Source organism: Lactuca virosa, chromosome 7 (assembly GCF_052849685.1).
Source record: "Lactuca virosa cultivar CGN04683 chromosome 7, Lactuca_virosa_CGN04683_v6, whole genome shotgun sequence".
In the NCBI taxonomy this organism is placed as follows: Eukaryota; Viridiplantae; Streptophyta; class Magnoliopsida; order Asterales; family Asteraceae; genus Lactuca; species Lactuca virosa.
Window position 1 is genome coordinate 245028078 of NC_136432.1, and position 23586 is coordinate 245051663.

The window sequence follows — 23586 nt, forward strand, 5'->3', positions numbered from 1 at the left end:
TTCTTTTTTTGTATGTTCTCGGTTTAACGTATACTACAACTTTTGTTTAGATTTCTAAGGCTAAAAAGTCCTCCATCGTAAATTCACTATTTACGTCTCCCGGTGTCGTGCCGGTTTTGCCATAAAACTTCGACGGACCATAACTTCTTCGTTATAGCTCGGATTTCAACGTTGTTTATATGTACGGAACCCTTGAGACGTATTCTACAACTTGGTTAAGATTATTTATTCTAAATAATCTTTTGTCAAAAAGTCGTTTTCGACCCCTATTATCTCTAAATTGACTAACCCGGATCTACGGGCGTTACACTTTCGAAACGATCCACATAATCTCTAACAGTGCCATCTTGTTGGAGAGCTAAGAATTGCTCCCGCAGACTAACCTCTCGAGATGATTGAAAACGATCTAACAACTTGGTTTTGAACTTACTCCATGAGCTGAATGGTTTCATGGAGTTCTCCTACATCACAGGTAAATTCTTCTCTCCTTGATTTATTAATTCATTAATAATGTGTTGTTCCATTTGTGCCATATGCAAGAAATAGCAATGTACTTTCATTTATTTTTATTACAGGAGTGCAGATGGGCAACCCCCTGTAACATTCGCTATTGCAGCACAAGAAACAAACCATGTGCGCGTTTCAGAGTGTCCATCCTTTGTAATATCTGGAAACTCCAAGGGTCTCACAGCAAAAGACATGTGGAATGAAATTAAAAAGGTTGGCTATATACAAGACATATCATTGTACTTTCATTTAATTGTTTTTTACAACATCCTACTTTCATTTTTTGTACCTACAGTTTATTCTTATGAAGGCATCTACCAAATTATAGCACTGTACTTTCAGTTTTTGTCTAATTAAGACACTGTACTTTGAAAAATCTGACCAATTATACCAATGAAATTGCTATAGCGGGATAGATTGTTCAAAGTGCAATGTTGTAGTAGGTGATAATGAAAGCAAGATGCTATAATAAAGATAAATGGAAGTAGATTGCCATTTCTTACATCTAGCCTTAATTTTTATGATTCAGAATGGTTCTTTTGATGACCTTGATTCTTCTCAACTACCAATGATCTCAGAAGCAAAGTCGTGTATAGGTGCGGGTATTGCAGCTTCTGTGACCATACCATCTCAGGCTGTGCGTACTGTCACCTTCTCATTGGCATGGGATTGTCCGGAAGTTGTCTTTCCAACCAGGACTTACCATAGGTGACTCACCAAACCTTTTTCTTTTCTGAAACTTTATTATATATTAAATGGGCTGAATTCAAGAAATAGCAACGTACTTTCGTATATTGGTTTATTATATTTATAGCATCCTACTTTCATTTCATCCTATTACAATGCAGTTTTCACAGCTATAATTTTGTAGATATTTCAAAATACAATGCCTTGATAAAAAGAATTGAAAACACATTGTTGTAGTAGAAAAAAAAAATAAATAAAAGTAGGATGCTGATGCTTTGATAAACAAAGAAATGAAAGTACATTGGTATTTCTTGCATTTTAGTGTTATATGAAAACTAGCATGATTCTTACAAGAGATGTTTTGTGACAGGCGTTACACCAAATTTTATGGCACTCATGGGGATGCTGCTGAAAAAATCGCACATGATGCTATTCTAGGTGATGCCTTCTTATCTATTTTAGTATTTTAAAGTACATTGCTGTTTCAAGAAAGTTGTTTTTATATATTATTCACAATTCCAATTATTCATTTTGTATGAAATTTAGAACATGGTAATTGGGAGGCCCAAATAGAAGCATGGCAACAGCCTATCCTTGAAGACAAGAGGCTTCCTGAATGGTAAAAACCAAATCCTCTAATTTTCTTTCTTTTCACTGCCCTTACTAATCTCTAATCCTATTGCCTTTCTTCAGGTACCCAATCACTCTTTTCAATGAATTATATTATCTCAACTCAGGGGGCACAATCTGGACAGGTAACCCTGATCTTTTTAACTTTTATAAACATCCATCATTTTTTTATCAAATGCAACCTGCTCAAGTCTGTGTTCATAATCTCTGTTTTTTTCTTTTTCTTTTTTTCCAGATGGAGTACCTCCTGTACACAATTTGTCAACCATTAATGGAAGACAGTTCTCAATTGGTAGATCTAACATGGACTCTCAAAGTAACGGTGATACTAATACAACTCATCATCAACACGACACTGCTGTTAACGTTCTTGAAAGAATGACGTCAGTACTCGAAGAAATCCACAACCCCACATCAAAAAACTCAGCATTCGGTACAAATCTTCTACAAGAAGGAGAAGAAAACATCGGGCAATTTCTGTATTACGAAGGAATAGAATACCACATGTGTAACACATACGACGTCCATTTCTACGCATCATTCGCCCTAATCATGCTTTTCCCCAAACTCGAACTCAGCCTCCAACGCGACTTTGCATCTGCCGTCATGATGCATGATCCCCGTAAAATGGATATTTTATCCGATGGGGCATCGGTCCCGAAAAAAGCCCTAGGTGCTGTCCCACATGATATCGGAATGATCGATCCTTGGTTTGATGTTAACTTCTATAACCTCTACAATACAGACCAATGGAAAGATCTAAACCCTAAATTTGTCCTCCAAGCCTACAGAGACGTGGTGGCTACTGGTGATAAGAATTTTGCGAAAGCTGTTTGGCCTTCGGTTTATATTGCAATGGCGTACATGGAGCAGTTTGATAAGGATGGAGATGGGATGGTTGAGAATGAAGGGTTTCCTGATCAGACGTATGACACGTGGTCGGTTTTGGGTGTTAGTGCGTATTCCGGTGGGCTGTGGGTGGCGGCGTTGCAGGCAGCGTCTGCTATGGCGGGTGTAGTTGGTGATAAGGGGTGTGAAGGGTATTTTTGGGCCAAGTTTTTGAAAGCGAGGAGTGTGTATGATAAGTTGTGGAATGGTTCTTATTTTAACTACGATGATAGTAAAGGGAGGGCAAGTTCGTCCATTCAAGCTGATCAGTTGGCGGGACAATGGTATGTTTAAATTTGAACCGCCTTCATTATAAAGGGCATTTAAGACATTTAACATTGCTTGTGGTAGGTATGCTCGAGCATGCGGGCTTTCTCCGATTGTTGATGAAGAAAAGGCGAAAAGTGCATTGGAGAAGGTTTATAATTTCAATGTTTTGAAAGTGAAGAATGGGAAACGTGGAGCTATTAATGGGATGCTACCCACGGGTGAACCCGATATGTCATGTATGCAATCGAGGGAAATTTGGACTGGAGTTACTTATGGAGTTGCTGCGGGTATGATTCATGAAGGCATGATCGACACTGCTTTCCACACTGCAAGTGGAGTGTATGAGACCGCTTGGTCCGAAGAGGGATGCGGGTAAGCGTACTTAATAGCAACCTACTTTCATTCATTTGTTTTTTATAGTATCGTACTTTTGTTTCTTTGTAGTAAATCAATGCCATTTAAATACAAAGCACACTTTAATATCCTTTTCGTAAATCAATGCCATTAAAATACAAAGCACAATTTATTATCCTAAGAGACAACCGACTTTGAAAGATGTTCCAAATTGGTCTTTTTCCTTTTTAAAAATTTGGCTTTAGTTTTAATTTTTGTTACGAATATGGTCCCAACATCTTTTTACAAATTTGCCTTAAGTTTTTTTTTTTACAACTTTGTGTTTACATGTTTTCTAAAAATTAGTTTTCTTTTACAAATCCGTTTTATAAGTTTTATACACATTCGTTTTTATGCATTTCTTAAGATTTTTTACATACTTTTTATAAATTAATGAAAAAAATGTAAATACAAATTTGTAAAAATACCAAATTTTGTAAAAGTGAATTTGTATAAATAAAGATCGGATTTTCATCACAGATTGGATTTACATTTTGTAAAACCAAATATTCGTTTTTACTAATTCACTTTTTTTTTGAAAGTTGTACTTTAAAAAAAAACATCCTAAAATAATAAAAAGGTTGTACTTTGTAAAAACAAAAAAAAATCCTAAAATAAATAATATGTAAAATATTGGTACCAAATTCATAACAAAAATTAATATTATCCTAAATTAAAAGATTATCCTAATTTTAAATAAATATAGCCTACCAAATTTGAATAAAAAAATTAAAATTACTAATTAGTTGATAATCTTAACCAAATCGGAGAGTTATATCATTACTCCCTCTCAAACAAGCACCTTGTCCTCAAGGTGGAAATCTGGGTTCTACAGCTAAATATTGCTGAAATCCTAGATCGTCTCTAAGGCTGGACGGAGTGGTGCCACAAAAACCGCCCTCCCTCCTATGCTACGTAAACGCCAACTCATAATTGTTTTACATTTTAATACTATGAAACCACATTGTGGGAGTGAGAATACGGTAAAGAGAGAAAAGAAAAAAAAAAGAAAGAAAGAAGGTGATTGGTTGAAAGAGGAGAGAGAGAGCAAATAAATGAGGAGAGAGAGAGAGAGTGGAGAGTGCAGCACCCAAACCGCACTCAGGGACGGTGTTCTCCCTTTGAATAAAAGCATCTTCAATTACTGGAACTCGATGTTTTTGCATCTGTTGTTTCCCAATCTCTTACTTCCTTCTTGTTCAATATGCTTCTTACTTTTTCTCACCAGTCTCGTTTCTTCTTCACCAGAATGTTTGTTGGTTGGTGACTCTTTGGGTTCAGGCTTCTTATTTTCTTCCTTGCTCACCAAGTTACTCACTGTGGCGTTGATGGCTTTCAATATTTCTAGAAAGTGTATAGGGGGTTTTACTTTGGAGTGGTTTTTGCTTCCTTGCGTATTTTAGCCACATCTGCCTCCAGATTGGCGATTGTGGTTCTGTGGTTTTCCGTGGACATCTTGATAACAGAATCGAGGGTTGTGAACAGTATCACGAGAACAGTGATTCCGATGAACATTACCTCCGTGAACAGTAATCCCAAAGAGTTCAAGGCTCATACTTCTATACATCATAGTAAAAAGATCATATTGTAAGTGTTATGAGATAATCCTACCTAAATTAAAGGAGACTAATAGATACCCGAATTTTAAATAATTATAACTACTAGCTAAAAGAAAATAACTAATTTGAATTTGAATAAATAATTAAATAATTACCAAGTAGTCGATAAATAATTATAACTACTGGCTAAAAGAAAATAACTAATTTGAATTTGAATAAATAATTAAATAATTACCAAATAGTCGATAATCTTGACTAATAGATACCCGAATTTTAAATAATTATAACTACTGGGTAAAAGAAAATAACTAATTTGAATTTGAATAAATAATTAAATAATTACCAGGTAGTCGATAATCTTGACAAAATCGGCAAATCGTTTCAGTTAGTCATATAATTTGCAAGTTAGACGCATTGCGGGGTTGGAAGGCATTCAATTATAGATGCTTATTAGCAGTAATAGCCAAAGGGACGCCAAAAAACATAACCAATATTATTGTCCACATATAAAAAACACACATATTAAAAAAAACATTAATTATCACTAACTTTATTTAATAAAATGACAGTTTTGTCCTTACTTTGCATTTAATGTTCCATTAAATGCTTAGTTGGTTAGGAAATAATGAGGGGTATTTTGGTAGAAGTGGACTATTATTTTGGGACAAACAAAAAATGAAAGATGGACTATAATTTTAGGAGGGAGTATTAACTTACAAATGTTTAGTACTCTTAATGTACCAAATAAACCAATTTAATCAACAGTTAGTATAAAAAGTTACACAAATTACTAAACTTAAGTTCATAAACTTAAAAAAAAACTTAAGTTCATGATCCATTTCCCAGTCAAAATGGCCAGGAGGACTTTCAATGTTGTTGTACATTGTAGATTTATTAGTGAAATGCAAATGAGTCCAGCAGGAAAAATATTACCGGTAACGATTTGTATTGGTTAGCATGCTAACGGAGGTGACAGGTTTGAACAAATAAAAATAAATAACTGAATTGGGGCCAAATAAAATTACGGATTAGTTATGTTTGATTTTGTTTTTGGTTCAAAAATATTTTAAAATTTTGGGTTTCCATTCAAAATTACCAATTTCTTTTCAATCCAATGTTATTATTAGGTTTGTATGTTTCTCTGTTTTGAAGCCGATATCTACCAGCCATACTATATAAACCTGAATGAATGACTATTTTACCCTTCGGCCTATTTAATACATACAAATAACACAAAATAAACATATACTCGATAATCATTATCAATTTAAACCCAAAATATCAAAGATCTTTAAACCCAAAATTTGAATCAAAATGTAAAAAAGACAAGACATGAATAACCTTGAACCACCTTATCGCCGCCACAATGTCGGGCCCGGTTGTCAAAGTTTCCGGATGCCCAACTGACAGCCGGCAACGTTCAGCCTCCGGGTAACCAACTTTGCCCGTTTTGCCTAATACAAACTGAAATTTGAATCTATAAGAATCAAGAAATGGCATTTTTTTCTTGTTTCGGGAAAGCTTCAAAAGCAAAATTACCCTTTTACCCCTTGTCATGCATACTTACCATTTCAAATATATGCTTCACTTCTTCATTAACAACTCCGTTCACCATCCGGGACCTCCTAAACAAACAAAGGAAATCACAAACATTAATATAATAAAGTATAAACTCTAATTTTAGTATTAAAAATACGTTCTTTAAAGAATCAAGAATATTCACCTTTAATCCTAGGCAAGGTGTGTGAAACGAAGATGGACATTTATCACATAAAACGAACTCCCCACCATAAGAGTGTTATGTAGCGAAAGTGGTGAATGAAAACATCAACAAATTTAAGGTCAGATTCCAGCCCATATAGGAGTGTTTCTTCATGATTTATTGTTGCTAACAACTCAAATCTTAATTCTGTTTCTTTTGCTCATGAAGACCTTATGTTCTAATCTTATATTAACAACCATGAACAATAAAATATGAGGGCAGATACATGTGCAAAACTAACTTACCCCATAAGAAGTTGTCAAGTCTTTTTTATGGCATGTATATAGTTAGTCTGTAATCTTGAGAATACAAGGAAAATGAGCACTATTCTATACAAAATCGTTTTTTTCTATATGTTACAGACAATTAATTAATCAATTTGGAAAACAAAAATTAGCAAGGGTTAAGAGATCATACCAAACAAAGCTTTCATCCAAAATCTAGGGTCAAATCAGGAAGAACATCCACATGAGTTCTTATCATTCATACGTTGGGTCTAATCTGGCATAAATCAAGAAGCAAAGAAGCCAAACACTTATGATTTAAAATCAACCACACAACTACAAAACTGAGCAGAAAAATATTTTTTTCTTAATACCTCTGGCATTTCATCGAACATGTAGTGAGCGAAAGCAGGAGATTCCCACATCTGGTGAATAAAAACGAAGTATGGAGAACGAAGGAGGTGGTGACGACTTTTTTTTGACTGGGAGACAGACAGGGAGAGAGCTCCGTCCAAAAGGCGCACAATAAATCACATATGACACACTATAATACTCAGTTCGTGGCTGATTTTGGACAACGATGGAACAATGGTATGCACATATGCAGGTGCGAGAATTTGGTTGCCTTGTCTGCCCGCCATCTCCGACTGAAAGCACATATGAAAGCCTAGAAGTTGAAATCAGAAGACTCTGACGGTGACTCTTGCTCCTCCTGCAAGTCGGTCACGGTGATCAAAAAAGCAATCGAAATTGACGCTGCACTCTCCGGCGTGGAGATATCTGGAAAAAAAGCGGCGTCTGATCGGAATCGGAAGAGGAAGAAGGGAGAGCCAGAATGAAGCGGTGGAGACGTACGGTCAGGTGTTATAAAAGGATAGAAAGTTATTGGATGAGATTGGGCGGTGGGGAAAGATCTAGTATATGATTTGGTGTAGGGATGAGAATTTGGTCCGAAAACCCGAACCAAACCGAAAACCGAACCGAATTAGACCCGAATAAGCAATTCGATTCGGTTTTCGGGTATCTATATAAGGCTTATTCGGTCCGGGTTACCCGAATAAGGGCTTATTCGGTCCAAAAGGACCGAACCGAATATGAAAAGTTACATTTTTTTCCTAACACGATTGCTTATTCGGTCTTCTTTTCTATCGATCGTTACCCAACAACATGTAAGTCCCTAATCTGCTTGTGTATCAATCAGATCCGTTTGATGGTGCGGAATCTCAATCAAACGGATGATGTCAGATCAAATAGAAGAGAAGGAGAAGAAGAATAATATGAATCTTGTATAGTATTGATTAGAATGAAGATCCGGATACAAGATTCACACACACTAACACACACTCTCTTTTCTCTCTCTTTCTCTCTCTAGAACACCTTCAAATGCACACACTTAAGCTCCTCTAGTGTTCATCACTCAATTCCTCACACCCCTCACCCCTATATATACTGGACTGGGCCGCAAATTGGGTTTACGGCCGTAAACGTGTTTACGGCCGTAAACTCTGTTTACGGTCGTAAACTCACAACACATATACGATATTACATAACAATACAATTTCCTAGAAAAGCAAAGTATAAACCATATTTTTGACCCAACAATCTCCCCCTTGGTTTATAGCTTTCTTTTCTTTTCTCAAATGACCCAACAAGCTCCCCCTAAAAAGTAGCTGGCTTTCTTGATAATCTTCATTGGGAGCTTTGGCTTCAGCTTTAATCTTCGAATTCTTCACAGCTTCAAGATGAACATATGAATCTTCAATGAATGACTTCATCTTGAGCAGTTGGGCTTTTCTTCAAGACATAGTAACTGGCGGTCAGAAGGCCAAAATGAGTCTGGAGATCTGTAATTTGTTTGGTCTTCGCAACATTTTCTTCATTAAGTTCTGCCATTTGAATACTGAGTTGTGTGTTTTCAGCTTGAAGGCCTGCGACCTTAATGTCAAGCTCAATATTCCTCTGATCCAACTCGACATTTTTCTGACTCAGAGCATCGACCTGCTTCTGAAGACCAAAAAGTGTAAGACCTTCTTCTCCTGTGTTATCACCCCCTATATAAATTCCTTTGCCACGCAAAGGTGATGTTGAAAATGGTTCTCTGGCCAAGAGCGTTGCTAACTTGACAGAGGTAGCGTCGTGCTCTGGCCTCGGAGGAGAGAAGTCCGTTGGGAAGGACGAGCCACCGGTTTCGTAGAAGGTACTGGGACCTTCACTGATTGGCTCAGTTGAGACTATGACTGGGGTTGTTGTTGGTGGAGCTGAAGCACTTTGAGTCACCAGTCTTGGGTCAAGTCTTCGTCTTTTGCTAGGAGAAGGTGTAGTTTGAGTGACTGGAGGATCACTTTCCATCGGCGCAGATGTAGGTAAGACAACATCAAGGGGAGGAATTCCTGACGTCACCACCATAGGAATTGCTATTTCCGCCGATGTTTTGGTTGGTGGAGGTGTAGCTTCAAGAACATCTTCTTCTTCCCTTGTCTCAGTTGCCGGTTTAGCAACTTCATTGACATTGTCGAGCAACTCATTGAGGTTTACCCCTGTCAGGAAATCCTCGTTACTCCCAAAATTAACAGGAATTTCATCATTGTCAAAACCTGTGAGATCCAGGTCTTCATACAAGTCAGTTTCTGACCCCGACCCCCTGTGAGAATCTTCTTGAACCCAAGCGGATGTCAATTCATGTTCCGAAGCTACATCAGCATTAACAGCTGGATCTTCTTCTTCTTCATGATATGAGACAGTGATGACATTTTCAGAAATGACCCTCTCGGAGGAAGTTGCCTCAGATGACATTTTCTCTGACGTTCCATGCGACTCAGAAGACTCATCAATTTCAGCAAATTTTCCAAATTTGACCAGAGGATGCAATCCTTGAAAAACGACTTTGCCCTTTCTATTTTGCTTGATAAGACCAACTGTGTGAGGGCCCAAGGATTTGATATCCAACTTGTCACCATCCTTGACCATTTCTGGAAACTGATCGTCGACAAACACTTGGATAAGCCTTGGATAAAGTAGAAATGCATCTCTGGTCCCCCGAGTAATGGCATTAATGTTCACCGAGAACTCATCAAGAATGAACTTTGAGAAATTAAACTTTATGCCAGCAGCCAGGGAGACAATTGCCCCGGTGTTTCTGAGAGAGATCTCATCGGCTCCTGATCTCCTGCCAGAAATGCAGCTCACGAACACGTGTGCCAGGAATCGCCAGTAAGGAGGCAGGAGCTTCTTCACTGTGGGAGGTTAGATACCCTCGTATCCCATCATCTCAAGAACCCTTTGTACATCTTCAATTCCAATTTCAGTAGGGAAATTAGATTCATCAACGACAAACAAAGTATTTCTGATGTACTCCTCCGTAATAGTGATCTTGCAACCTTTGACTATGGCTTCAATTGTTATCTCTCCGTTGACCTTTTCCATTTTTACAGTTTGCCAAAATTCCCGGATGATGTTTTGATAAATGACGGGATTTACTGTGATGACATAGGATAAGCAGCACTCCCTTAGCCTGTAGATCATGGATTTGAACTCCGCATGAGCGACTGGAGGATCATCCAACACGATCGCCAAATTGTGCATATCCGCGAACTTAAGATTGGCCATTTTTTTTTGCACTAAACAAGCCAAGTAAGAAAACACAGGATTTTAACAAGTTAAATCATTTAGTTTTCTCAATTAGACAATTTATTTTGGCTTTTAAAAATTAGTTTGACTACAAAATATTGGAGTTTATGGTCAAAATAGTCAAACATTGGAGTTTACGGTCAAAGGAAGTCAAGCATGGGTTTACGGTCAAAGATGGTCAACAGACCGTAAACTGAGTTTACGGTCGTAAGACCAAAACTCGGGTTTACGGTCGTAAGACCACTTTGGGTTTACGGTTCTTGAATGATCCGAAACCGTAAACTCCTCGTGAACGGTAAACGCCGACAGAACTTTAAACTTCGATTACTCCTTCGTTTTTGGTCGGAATGGCGAATAGAGAGCATATCCTTGGTCGGATTCATCATACCTTCGAGATGTACTAGGCCGATTTCTCAAAAACTTCAACAAAAATTTCGATGAGAGAGAGTAGAGAGAGAGAATGTGATTGCGGCTGTAAAGGGAGAGGAGGAGGTGGAAAAGGGTTTACGGAAGTAAACTCTTTGTTTTATACTTCCTCGAAATAACCAGTCTCCCACACAGTGTAAAACCCAGTCTTTTATCCCGATAAAATTTTTAAGAATAAATCTCTTGAGGATTTATTTAAAATAAAAATAAAATAAAAATAAGAATAAAAATAAAAATAAAATAAAAATAAAAATAAAAATAAAAATAAAATAAAATTAAAATTAAACTAAAAATAAACTAATTTCTAAAATTTAAGAATTAAAGGATTTAAAAAATAAATTTTGACAATTATAAAAAATAAAATAAAATTAGAATAAAAATTAAAAATAAAATAAAACAAAGGAAAATTTAAATTTTGAACAAACAAAATTTATTTCAACACTACTAACAAGATCTTGTGACACTGGGATCAAAGTTGTTAGACAGCCTTAATCCGCTTGTCGGTACCTTTAATCTTCACATCTTTATCTGGTCGATCGCCAGTATTGTGGTCTACTTAAACACGAAAAACCGTGACAGATTTTGGACATTACTATTTGTTACAAGACAGGTGAGCTTAAGTTCCTAGATACTATATCTTAAGGACCATTCAGCTGACGACGACCAGGGATATTGTTGTCCACCTAAATTGAGCAGCGAGATCTATAGACAATCTTTGAGAGTTCAATTGTTAATTGTACTGGAACATGTTTCCCGCTTCCTGATATGCCCCCGTAATCAAGAACTTCTAGAGTACTCCTTACATCGGGTGAGAAGACAATCATTAAGAGAGAGGATGAATTCAGACTATTATTAATTATAGTTTTTAGAGGGATTAAGATGTAGAAGGGTGCATATACTGTGTACCAGGTCGGATTATGAGTCACGCAAAGGAGACAGTATATGGCTAACAGATGAGAAGAATTTCATAGATTTAATATGCAGAGAGATAGATTTGCATATGTTGCTGTCCAGGTCGGATCTCTTCCAATCACGCAGAGGAGGCAACATATGACTCACAGATAGGAAGAGAAAGAAAATAAAATTAGTTTATTTTTAGTTTAATTTTATTTTTATTTTATTTTTATTTTTATTCTTATTTTTATTTTATTTTTATTTTAAATAAATCCTCAAGAGATTTATTCTTAAAAATTTTATCGGGATAAAAGATTGGGTTTTACACTGTGTGGGAGACTGGTTATTTCGAGGAAGTATAAAACAAAGAGTTTACTTCCGTAAACCCTTTTCCACCTCCTCCTCTCCCTTTACAGCCGTAATCACATTCTCTCTCTCTACTCTCTCTCATCGAAATTTTTGTTGAAGTTTTTGAGAAATCGGCCTAGTACATCTCGAAGGTATGATGAATCCGACTAAGGATATGCTCTCTATTCGCCATTCCGACAAAAAACGAAGGAGTAATCGAAGTTTAAAGTTCTGTCGGCGTTTACTATTCACGAGGAGTTTACGGTTTCAGATCATTCAAGAACCGTAAACCCAAAGTGGTCTTACGACCGTAAACCCGAGTTTTGGTCTTACGACCGTAAACTCAGTTTACGGTCTGTTGACCATCTTTGACCGTAAACCCATGCTTGACTTCCTTTGACCGTAAACTCCAATGTTTGACTATTTTGACCATAAACTCCAATATTTTGTAGTCAAACTAATTTTTAAAAGCCAAAATAAATTGTCTAATTGAGAAAACTAAATGATTTAACTTGTTAAAATCCTGTGTTTTCTTACTTGGCTTGTTTAGTGCAAAAAAAATGGCCAATCTTAAGTTCGCGGATATGCACAATTTGGCGATCGTGTTGGATGATCCTCCAGTCGCTCATGCGGAGTTCAAATCCATGATCTACAGGCTAAGGGAGTGCTGCTTATCCTATGCCATCACAGTAAATCCCGTCATTTATCAAAACATCATCCGGGAATTTTGGCAAACTGTAAAAATGGAAAAGGTCAACGGAGAGATAACAATTGAAGCCATAGTCAAAGGTTGCAAGATCACTATTACGGAGGAGTACATCAGAAATACTTTGCTTGTCGTTGATGAATCTAATTTCCCTACTGAAATTGGAATTGAAGATGTACAAAGGGTTCTTGAGAGGATGGGATACGAGGGTATCTACCCTCCCACAGTGAAGAAGCTCCTGCCTCCTTACTGGCGATTCCTGGCACACGTGTTCGTGAGCTGCATTTCTGGCAGGAGATCAGGAGCCGATGAGATCTCTCTCAGAAACACCGGGGCAATTGTCTCTTTGGCTGCTGGCATAAAGTTTAATTTCTCAAAGTTCATTCTTGATGAGTTCTCGGTGAACATTAATGCCATTACCCGGGGGACCAGAGATGCATTTCTACTTTATCCAAGGCTTATCCAAGTGTTTGTCGACGATCAGTTTCCAGAAATGGTCAATGATGGTGACAAGTTGGATATCAAATCCTTGGGCCCTCACACAGTTGGTCTTATCAAGCAAAATAGAAAGGGCAAAGTCGTTTTTCAAGGATTGCATCCTCTGGTCAAACTTGGAAAATTTGCTGAAATTGACGAGTCTTCTGAGTCGCATGGAACGTCAGAGAAAATGTCATCTGAGGCAACTTCCTCCGAGAGGGTCATTTCTGAAAATGTCATCACTGTCTCATATCATGAAGAAGAAGAAGATCCAGCTGTTAATGCTGATGTAGCTTCGGAACATGAATTGACATCCGCTTGGGTTCAAGAAGATTCTCACAGGGGGTCGGGGTCAGAAAGTGACTTGTATGAAGACCTGGATCTCACAGGTTTTGACAATGATGAAATTCCTGTTAATTTTTGGAGTAACGAGGATTTCCTGACAGGGGTAAACCTCAATGAGTTGCTCGACAATGTCAATGAAGTTGCTAAACCGGCAACTGAGACAAGGGAATAAGAAGATGTTCTTGAAGCTACACCTCCACCAACCAAAACATCGGCGGAAATAGCAATTCCTATGGTGGTGACGTCAGGGATTCCTCCCCTTGATGTTGTCTTACCTACATCTGCGCCGATGGAAAGTGATCCTCCAGTCACTCAAACTACACCTTCTCCTAGCAAAAGACGAAGACTTGACCCAAGACTGGTGACTCAAAGTGCTTCAGCTCCACCAACAACAACCCCAGTCATAGTCTCAACTGAGCCAATCAGTGAAGGTCCCAGTACCTTCTACGAAACCGGTGGCTCGTCCTTCCCAACGGACTTCTCTCCTCCGAGGCCAGAGCACGACGCTACCTCTGTCAAGTTAGCAACGCTCTTGGCCAGAGAACCATTTTCAACATCACCCTTGCGTGGCAAAGGAATTTATATAGGGGGTGATAACACAGGAGAAGAAGGTCTTACACTTTTTGGTCTTCAGAAGCAGGTCGATGCTCTGAGTCAGAAAAATGTCGAGTTGGATCAGAGGAATATTGAGCTTGACATTAAGGTCGCAGGCCTTCAAGCTGAAAACACACAGCTCAGTATTCAAATGGCAGAACTTAATGAAGAAAATGCTGCGAAGACCAAACAAATTACATATCTCCAGACTCATTTTGGCCTTCTGACCGCCAGTTACTATGACTTGAAGAAAAAGCTGGAAGATAAGTTTGGGGGCGAATTCAAGTCATCTGTTGAAGAGCCACATATTTATCTTCCTAATCAAGATGCTCCCATTGCTCCTACAACTATCAGAACCACCACCGTCGTAGACCGCTTTGAAAAGGAACCAGAGCAAGCTCCACGTGGAAAGGCCTTAAAACGCAAGAAGTCGACCCAGGAATCTGAAAAGGGTCAACTTCTATTCAAACGAAGCGCAGATCATAAGGCGCCCTGGGATAAACAACAGGTTACTGTTACGGATCTGGGCGAAAATCGCCTCAGAGACATTTATGGTGACAGGTCTGGAATCATCTCATGGGGATTCCATGACACGATGAACATGTTCATGGTAAGGAGAAAGAGCGACAAAAATGAACTATACAAAGACGCTCACGACTTTGACTCTTTTACCAAGATTGATCTTATTGAGCTGTCTAAGGCTCCTTTCTCCAATCCTTCAAATAATCCCAGGGCGAGCCAGTTTAAATCGTTTTTGGAAGATCAAGTTGCCAAAGAATTTCCTTCGATGAAGATTGCTCAGTCAATCGTCAAGGTTCACCCCAATGTGCTTGATCCCAAGACTGATCAGCTACTTAAACAAGTGATGTGGCCAGCTACCGCACAAGTGAAACAAGTCCCTGTTCTTCAAAACTACCCTGATGGTTCTCTTGCATCCATGCTGTATTGGGTATATGATGAATTAACAGATGCCGCTGTCATCAAGCTTAAAGATGATTGCATCCGTCTCTATGAGAAAAGGGACTTGCTTCAATTTCACAAATGGGACATTCATCATCTTGCTACTCAGCAGATTAAGGTGGCTGAAACAATATTCGAGCTCGCGGCGAAAGAATACACGGCGATGGTGGCTGAGATCATTGAAAAGAAGATGTGGAATGGAGCGATGGGAACGTCGGATGTTCTGGTGGTCGACAAGGATTGAGTCTAAGCTAGAACCAAACCAAGGGGGAGATTGAAGGACCCTGGAAATGGTTTGGTCTAGGCTTTCATTGTTTTGTGTTCAGAATGAGTCTGTTATAGTGTTTATGGGTTGTTTGTTGATCGTTGAACTTTTTGTGTGTTTACGACCGCAAACTGTGTTTACGGCCGTAAACACGTTTACGACCGTAAACTCTGTTTACGGTCGCAAACCCAGTTTATGATCGTGTCTTGTATATATAGAGGAGGTGTTAGTCTTTTAGTGGTTGTTGATGCCATAGAGTCCTATCGAGTTGTACCAGACGATTTTCTCAATATAATCGTGTGCAAGCTTGATTTCTTTTCATCTTACTCTTATTCTGTGATTGATTGTTGCTTAACTACTGGTAAAGATCCATATTTGGACCTTACAATTGGTATCAGAGCGATAGATTTGCATATGTTGCTGTCCAGGTCGGATCTCTTCCAATCACGCAGAGGAGGCAACATATGACTGACAGATAGGAAGAGAAAGAAAACAATTTTCTACAGATTTTTTTTTTTTTTTTTTTTTTTTTGCAGAGATCATTGAAAAGAAGATGTGGAATGGAGCGATGGGAACGTCGGATGTTCTGGTGGTCGACAAGGATTGAGTCTAAGCTAGAACCAAACCAATGGGGAGATTGAAGGACCCTGGAAATGGTTTGGTCTAGGCTTTCATTGTTTTGTGTTCAGAATGAGTCTGTTATAGTGTTTATGGGTTGTTTGTTGATTGTTGAACTTTTTGTGTGTTTACGACCGTAAACTCTGTTTACGGTCGCAAACCCAGTTTATGGTCGTGTCTTGTATATATAGAGGAGGTGTTAGTCTTTTAGTGGTTGTTGATGCCATAGAGTCCTATCGAGTTGTACCAGACGATTGTCGGTACAATTAACAATTCAACACTACTAACAAGATCTTGTGACACTGGGATCAAAGTTGTTAGACAGCCTTAATCCGCTTGTCGGTACCTTTCATCTTCACATCTTTATCTGGTCGATCGCCAGTATTGTGGTCTACTTAAACACGAAAAATCGTGACAGATTTTGGACATTACTATTTGTTACAAGACAGGTGAGCTTAAGTTCCTAGATACTATATCTTAAGGACCATTCAGCTGACGACGACCAGGGATATTGTTGTCCACCTAAATTGAGCAGCGAGATCTATAGACAATCTTTGAGAGTTCAATTGTTAATTGTACTGGAACATGTTTCCCGCTTCCTGATATGCCCCCGTAATCAAGAACTTCCAGAGTACTCCTTACATCGGGTGAGAAGACAATCATTAAGAGAGAGGATGAATTCAGACTATTATTAATTATAGTTTTTAGAGGGATTAAGATGTAGAAGGGCGCATATACTGTGTACCAGGTCGGATTATGAGTCACGCAAAGGAGACAGTATATGGCTAACAGATGGGAAGAATTTCATAGATTTAATATGCAGAGAGATAGATTTGCATATGTTGCTGTCCAGGTCGGATCTCTTCCAATCACGCAGAGGAGGCAACATATGACTGACAGATAGGAAGAGAAAGAAAACAATTTTCTATAGACCTAACTTATCGGAATTTACCAGTCGCCCCATCAATACCGGATTTAAGGACAGAATCCGCACATCGAGGATAAGTTAATCCACGGTTCCAAGTACGGGTTCATTTAATGTGACGATTCGATTCCCATATATATCTCCCTGCTCAAACTATCCAAGCATCGTATTGTCAGGCTAAACGGATCTAACTAGGTCAAGATTTGTTAAGTCTAAGAATTTCTTAAGTTCAACTCTGCCTAGTCAAGTCCATTTGTAATCTTTCGTGCCTACCGACGCATCAGCCCAGAGTAAAGACCCTTCAATTTTGGGTACGTTACGCAGACTCAGATTGCCTGTTATCACTTGATAATATCACTTCCCAAAACATCTCACTCAAACTCATTTCATTAACCAACATATTTTTGGATTTTCTGATTTTCTAATGTTTTTGGATTTTGTTTAAAACTTTCTAATTTTTTGTTTTGTTTTTATTTCTCCCCCTAAATTTGTGCATAGGAGAGAAACGAAAGTAAATGCGCAAATTTAAACTATCCTAAAACAAAAATTAGTCTTTGAAGCGAATCAGAGTAAGATAAACTCAGGAGTATAGAGAAGAAAACTCAAACCGTAAGTCACCGATTGAATTTGCATCCAGAAGGTCTGAGAACAGCACGCATAATCTCAGAACAGATCCGAAAATTCTTCATGTCATTAAGCACTAACCCTATGTGTGATCCCTTCTTTTCTTCCTTTCCCGCAAAGGACACATACTCCCAGACAATGTTCTGAGTGTTGTACAGTTGAGAGATGTCTCCTATCATGTGCCTGGAACAACCACTACCAACAAACCGAAGTCTGATGATATGCCTCCATAGCTGCTCCGACACAGAGCGGGATCAGTTGGTCTTTGGAACCCAGTCCATTTTGAAACTGGGTCGACCTTTGTCATCCTTGCACGGTACTCTCTCCCATGACATATCCTGTTTATCACAAACAGAAGATGAAGAAATATTAGAGTCATTAGTTGATTTGGGAGAGTGAGCCTTTGGAACCCATTTGTAGTTGGGTTTAACCCATTTCTTTTTCGATCTGATGGGTGGCTCAGCACTTGATTTGGAACTTGAAGCCGATCTTCGAGATGACTTTGATTTTGGCTTCACGGGAGCATCTCTTTGATTTGGCTTCTTGGCCGACATTTCCTTCTTGCCCTTGGGATTCAGATTCTTGGCCTTGGAAGTTGAATTCTTGGCCTTCTTGGCATTCCAGTCGCCAATGTCTGATCGTGACCTTGAGGGGTTTCTTTTGGAGTATCTCCCTCTTGGTGTGTTCTGCCACCCTTGTGTATAGTAGGGAACGTATGCGCGATTAGGACAATTTCTGGCAATGTGTCCAGGTGTTCCACGGTGAAAACATGTCTTTTTCTTCACTGTGAAGTTGTTTCTTCCTGCCCCTGGTGGCGTATCCATGCCTTGTCTCTTGCTTTTCCCACACGCACAGTTACAGCAGGCACTCTGTTTCACTGGAATTGGTGGCCTGTATTTCTGAACAGCAGGTTGATTAGAAGCAACTGAGTTCGAAGCAACAGATTCAGGGCTCAAGGAGATGTTGGTTTGTTCAATGGTGTTCTCCTTGTTCTCATCCTCTGCTACTTCTTTACCTGCACATGAAGTAGATGTGCTAGAAACAGGAACATCAGTATTTTCAAACAAATAATCAAATATGTCAAAAAAATTTAATTCAACATGATCCGATGCAAAAGCATCAAAGGCATCACAAGATGTATCATCAACTTTAACATCAGAAACAGAAGGTTGTTCATTGGAAACAGAAACATCAGGTTCTTTAACTTTGTGCTTTGACTGATCTAAGGATTGATCTGCAGGGAAAGTAGAAGCGTCAGTACTTTCAACATTTATAAACCCTCCTGTGACGAAACCAGATGGTTTTCCATAAACCATAAATGGTTCACTGGCAATCTCATCGTTAGACAAGGGTTTATACTGATATGTGTGATTATAAGGAGGAGGCACACTATCGTATCCCAAACCCTTTTGTTGGTTTCGTTTAAAATCCATGCAATGATCGATCATGTTGGCAACTACCTCGCTTGATCCATCAAAATTTTCTAAATTTAAAATCTGCATTTTCAAATTGACCTTTTAATGAATCAAGCCCGGTAATTAGCGCATCATTTTGCCTTTTAATGTAATTATACAGTTCACATTTTTCACTGTATTCTGAATGAATTCTTCTAAAATCCTTTATTTTGGTTTCTAATTCAGCCATCAGGGGTTTCTGTCCTTTCCTGAGTTGATATCCTTCATATCTCAGGTCCTCAACTTCTCTTTTTAATAAATCAATTTGGTCCCGAAGAAATTTAATCGTAGTTTCACAAGATGGAGTACATGAAATTTTAGTGACTGGAACGTTTGAAGAACTCATTTTTTTTTTAAAAAAAAAATATGCCCTTTAACTAAAAACTCAAAAGTCAACCTCAAAAGTCAAATTTAAAAAGTCAAACTTGAAAAGTCAAACTTAAAAGTCAAACCGAAAAGCTAAATTTGAAAATTTAAAAGTCAAACGAGAAAGTCAAAGTTTAAAGTCAAAGGTCAAACTTTAAAGTCAAAGACAAAATTTTAAGTAAAAAGTCAAAAATAAAAGTCAAAAATTAAAAATTAAAATTTTTGGTTGAAATTGGAATTTAAAATGAAAAGAAATTGAATTTTGGGCTGAATTTGTCAAATTGCGAAACTTGGATGCGGGAATGAGATGTTAAGTTTAAAAATTCGAAGGTAAGACACAAGGTATTGGTTGGTTGAGATGGTTAAGCGCGCTGTGGCAATGACCTAGAGGTCCCGGGTTCGATCCCCGGCACCCCCCAACTTCGCGTCCCTTTTTATTGAAGCGCGCCTGAAGTCCACTGATGCTGCCGAGTCGAGCCGATCCGTCCTCCAAGCCGCGATCCACCAAGCCGTATTCCGAGCCGAGCCGCAAACGATCCGAGCCGTAAACCGCCGAGTTGAGTACTCCGAGCCGCAAGCCGCCGACCGTAAACTCCGGCGACCGTAAACACGTTTACGGCCGTAAACTCCGGACCGTAAACCCTTCAAAGACCGTAAACTCTGAATCTTCGAGGACCGTAAACTCTTGAAGAACCGTAAACTCTGAATCTTCAAGGACCGTAAACACTTCGGAAATCGCTGTTCTTGACGAAAAACAACGTTTTTGCCCTTTTTTGCTCCAAAACTCAATCAAAAACTCGTTTTTAGGAAAAACGCGAAGAAGAAACCCCCCTTATTTTGCCAAGATCTATCCAAAAACGCAAAAAACGTCTTCAAAATAAGATCAAATAAGCTCCAGATCTGAAAAAATTGACTGATACAATCCAAGCTCTGATACCAATTGTAAGTCCCTAATCTGCTTGTGTATCAATCAGATCCGTTTGATGGTGCGGAATCCCAATCAAACGGATGATGTCACATCAAATAGAAGAGAAGGAGAAGAAGAATAATATGAATCTTGTATAGTATTGATTAGAATGAAGATCCGGATACAAGATTCACACACACTAACACACACTCTCTTCTCTCTCTCTCTTTCTCTCTCTAGAACACCTTCAAATGCACACACTTAAGCTCCTCTAGTGTTCATCACTCAATTCCTCACACCCCTCACCCCTATATATACTGGACTGGGCTGCAAATTGGGTTTACGGCCGTAAACTCAGTTTACGGTCGTAAACTCACAACACATATACGATATTACATAACAATACAATTTCCTAGAAAAGCAAAGTATAAACCATATTTTTGACCCAACACAACACCCACGTAATAGACCAAAAAAAATCAACGAAATCGAATTCGATCATTCGTATTACACCAAATCGACAGTAGCGTATTACACCAAAGCTTTAGAAGAGCCGATAAAGAACGGAGATGGAAAGGGAAAACAGCCAATTAATATTCCTGAATAGTTAATTCGTGTTTGAAAAATGTTATTTTGGATATGGATAAAAACTTAAGATTCATATTTTAATTTGGGTGTGGAATGTTTAATGTTTAACTTATATACTTATAGATAGATTTTTGGGTGTTTTGGATGTTTAATTTTTAGTGTTTAATTTGTTTCTTTAAAAGATTTGTTATGAAATCATAAGCTACTTAATCATCTTGTACATGTTATTTGGGTTATTCGGCTCCTTAATCATCTTGTACATGTTATTTGGGTTATTCGGGCTGAACCGAACCGAACCGAATAATATCCGGACCGAACCGAACCCGTATTGCTTATTTGGTTCGGTTTTCGGTTCATACAATTACCCTTATTCGGTTTTCGGTTTATTTGGGTTCGGGTCGGTTCGGTTCGGTTCCGACCCGAATAACATCCCTAATTTGGTGGACGTATCTAATTGGAAGCAATGGGAGGCGGACCACACAATAAGACACGTAGTTCTACAACTGGCACCAAACATTGATTAAAAAAAATTAATAAAAAATAAAAGTGGTCCAACAAGAGCAAGAACGGTTTATCATGTAGTTCTAAATTAGTATATATATAAATGACAGATTTTTTCTTGAATTTATTTGTTGAATCGTTCTTTTGAATCTCTCTTGTACTCGTTTCTTTTTTGCAGCTACTCTTTCCAAACCCCAGAAGCTTGGAATACTGATGGGCACTACAGATCTATGACATACATGCGGCCTTTAGCAATATGGGCTATGCAATGGGCCCTTACACAACCCAACAGGCTCAATAAGGAAATAAAGCCCAAGTTAAAGCCCGAATCTTTCATGAGGCAACATATCGGGTATACAAAAGTGGCCCGTTTACTAAAGTTACCAAAGGAGCAAGATACAAGAAGCATCTTGCAGATTATTTTCGATTACACTTGCAAAAAGATGAGCACGTGACATTTTTGGTTGTTTGTAATATTGCTATGTAAGTGCTTCATATTGATTACTGTGTCTTCAGAAAACCTCAATTTATTACAAACATGAAACTATATGCATAAATCCACCATATGATTATATAAAAATTTTGTTACCAATTATTGATGTGTATGGTTTGTTTGATGGATGTCATGGAATAACTTGTAAAAGTACTAGTAATTGAGCTTTAGATCAAGTAACAAGGTCATGAAGAAACTCAAGAACGATAATGTTGCATTTTGCTAGAAGGGGAGTATTTTTTGTATTTTGAAAGTTAATAACTCAAAAAACAATTACATTTTTGTTAAAGTAATCAAGTAATCATTAATATATATATATATATATATATATATATATATATATATATATATATATATATATATATATATAGAGAGAGAGAGAGAGAGAGAGAGAGAGAGAAGAATGATCATTTGACAACTCAAAGTTTCCCAAGAACTAAAACTGGAGCGTTAGATCAAAAAAAAGGATGACGAAGATGCATTGTGACATTTTTGTAAATACATAGACAAAATAAGTAACGAGGGTATGATTTTAAAAATGAATCAGGGGGCATTTTAGGAATAAAATAATTCTTTTAATTCCCCCAATTAAATATCGCTCTCTCTCTCTCTCATGTCGTCTCTTCACTGAATCACCCCTCTTCCCTGGATCGACCCCAATCACTATCGGTTTCAATCATCGAGTCCGCCGATCTCCCATTAAATCACCATCGTCTCTACCACATTGATATTAGTTCTGTCCATACAGAAAATCGTACACCTGCACAACCATCGGAATTTCCTCCATCGTCAACATCCATAGCCGATTATAAAGTTTTTGCTCTTATTTCCCGAAGAGTCGACGATTTCATCTCTCTTTGAATCAATCATCTTGATCATGGCCGAAAACGTTGTTCCTGTTATTGCTCAACCAGAGGTTCGTCTTTTCTAATTTTTAATTATTCTTTATTACCGATTTTAGTCTGCATGTTTGATTCATTGTTTCGATTGATCTGCTGTAGAAGAAATTAGAACATATCAATTGATAATCGTAACCTAGGGCCAAAGTGAAGCCGATTCACTGAAATATATTATTAATAAATCAAAATCGAATCATATCTATATTATCTTTTTTTTTTTTATCGCAGGAATACGTATATAACAGGCTTAAATTCAACTATCGATGGTACTTTACATTCGTACAAGGCTTTGTATACTTAACACTCATAAGTTTACAAAGGATTCACCACAAAGCAAATGGTGAATCCATGGAAAATGTACGTTAAGCTTTCTGCTGTTCTTATGGGTTCTCATGGATTAACAAAAGGATCCTTGGCTTATCTCAATTATCCTGTTCAACTAATGTTCAAATCAACCAAGGTATCTCAAAGTTTCATATTCTTCTGGATCCAAATTTATTGTTTTAATCTTTTTTAAATGAAACTGTGTATAGGTTTTACCTATTATGATCATGGGAGCTTTCATTCCTGGTTTGAGAAGAAAGTATCTCCCACGTGAATATTTTTCTGTTGTTCTTCTTGTTGTTGGATTGATCCTCTTCACATTAGC

The 23586-nt window shown here is 38.0% G+C and overlaps 2 protein-coding genes across 4 annotated transcripts; one reads left to right on the forward strand and one right to left on the reverse strand.

The window, feature by feature from the left end:
- Positions 1-356: 356 nt before the first annotated feature.
- LOC145124491 (uncharacterized) lies at positions 357-22015 on the forward strand. Its single transcript, XM_079059852.1, has 9 exons — positions 357-472; positions 576-720; positions 1037-1215; positions 1565-1632; positions 1741-1813; positions 1888-1949; positions 2060-2996; positions 3064-3354; positions 21724-22015. Exons 2-9 carry the CDS (start codon positions 700-702, stop codon positions 21998-22000), a joined length of 1908 nt encoding a protein of 635 aa, XP_078915978.1. The 5' UTR covers positions 357-472; positions 576-699; the 3' UTR covers positions 22001-22015.
- LOC145124492 (uncharacterized) lies at positions 4091-7813 on the reverse strand. 3 transcript variants are annotated; one of them, XR_013715641.1, is made up of 5 exons: positions 7295-7813; positions 6658-7197; positions 6502-6559; positions 6276-6398; positions 4091-4934 (listed from the first exon to the last, which is right to left on the reverse strand). XR_013715641.1 is itself a non-coding variant. In XM_079059854.1 (5 exons), exons 3-5 carry the CDS (start codon positions 6547-6549, stop codon positions 4775-4777), a joined length of 321 nt encoding a protein of 106 aa, XP_078915980.1. In that variant the 5' UTR covers positions 6550-6559; positions 6658-7192; positions 7295-7813; the 3' UTR covers positions 4091-4774. The 3 variants fall into 3 exon arrangements, 2 of the variants coding, with proteins under 2 accessions (XP_078915980.1, XP_078915979.1); XM_079059854.1 differs by having other exon boundaries at positions 6286-6398; positions 6658-7192; XM_079059853.1 differs by having other exon boundaries at positions 6286-6398.
- Positions 22016-23586: the final 1571 nt, after the last annotated feature.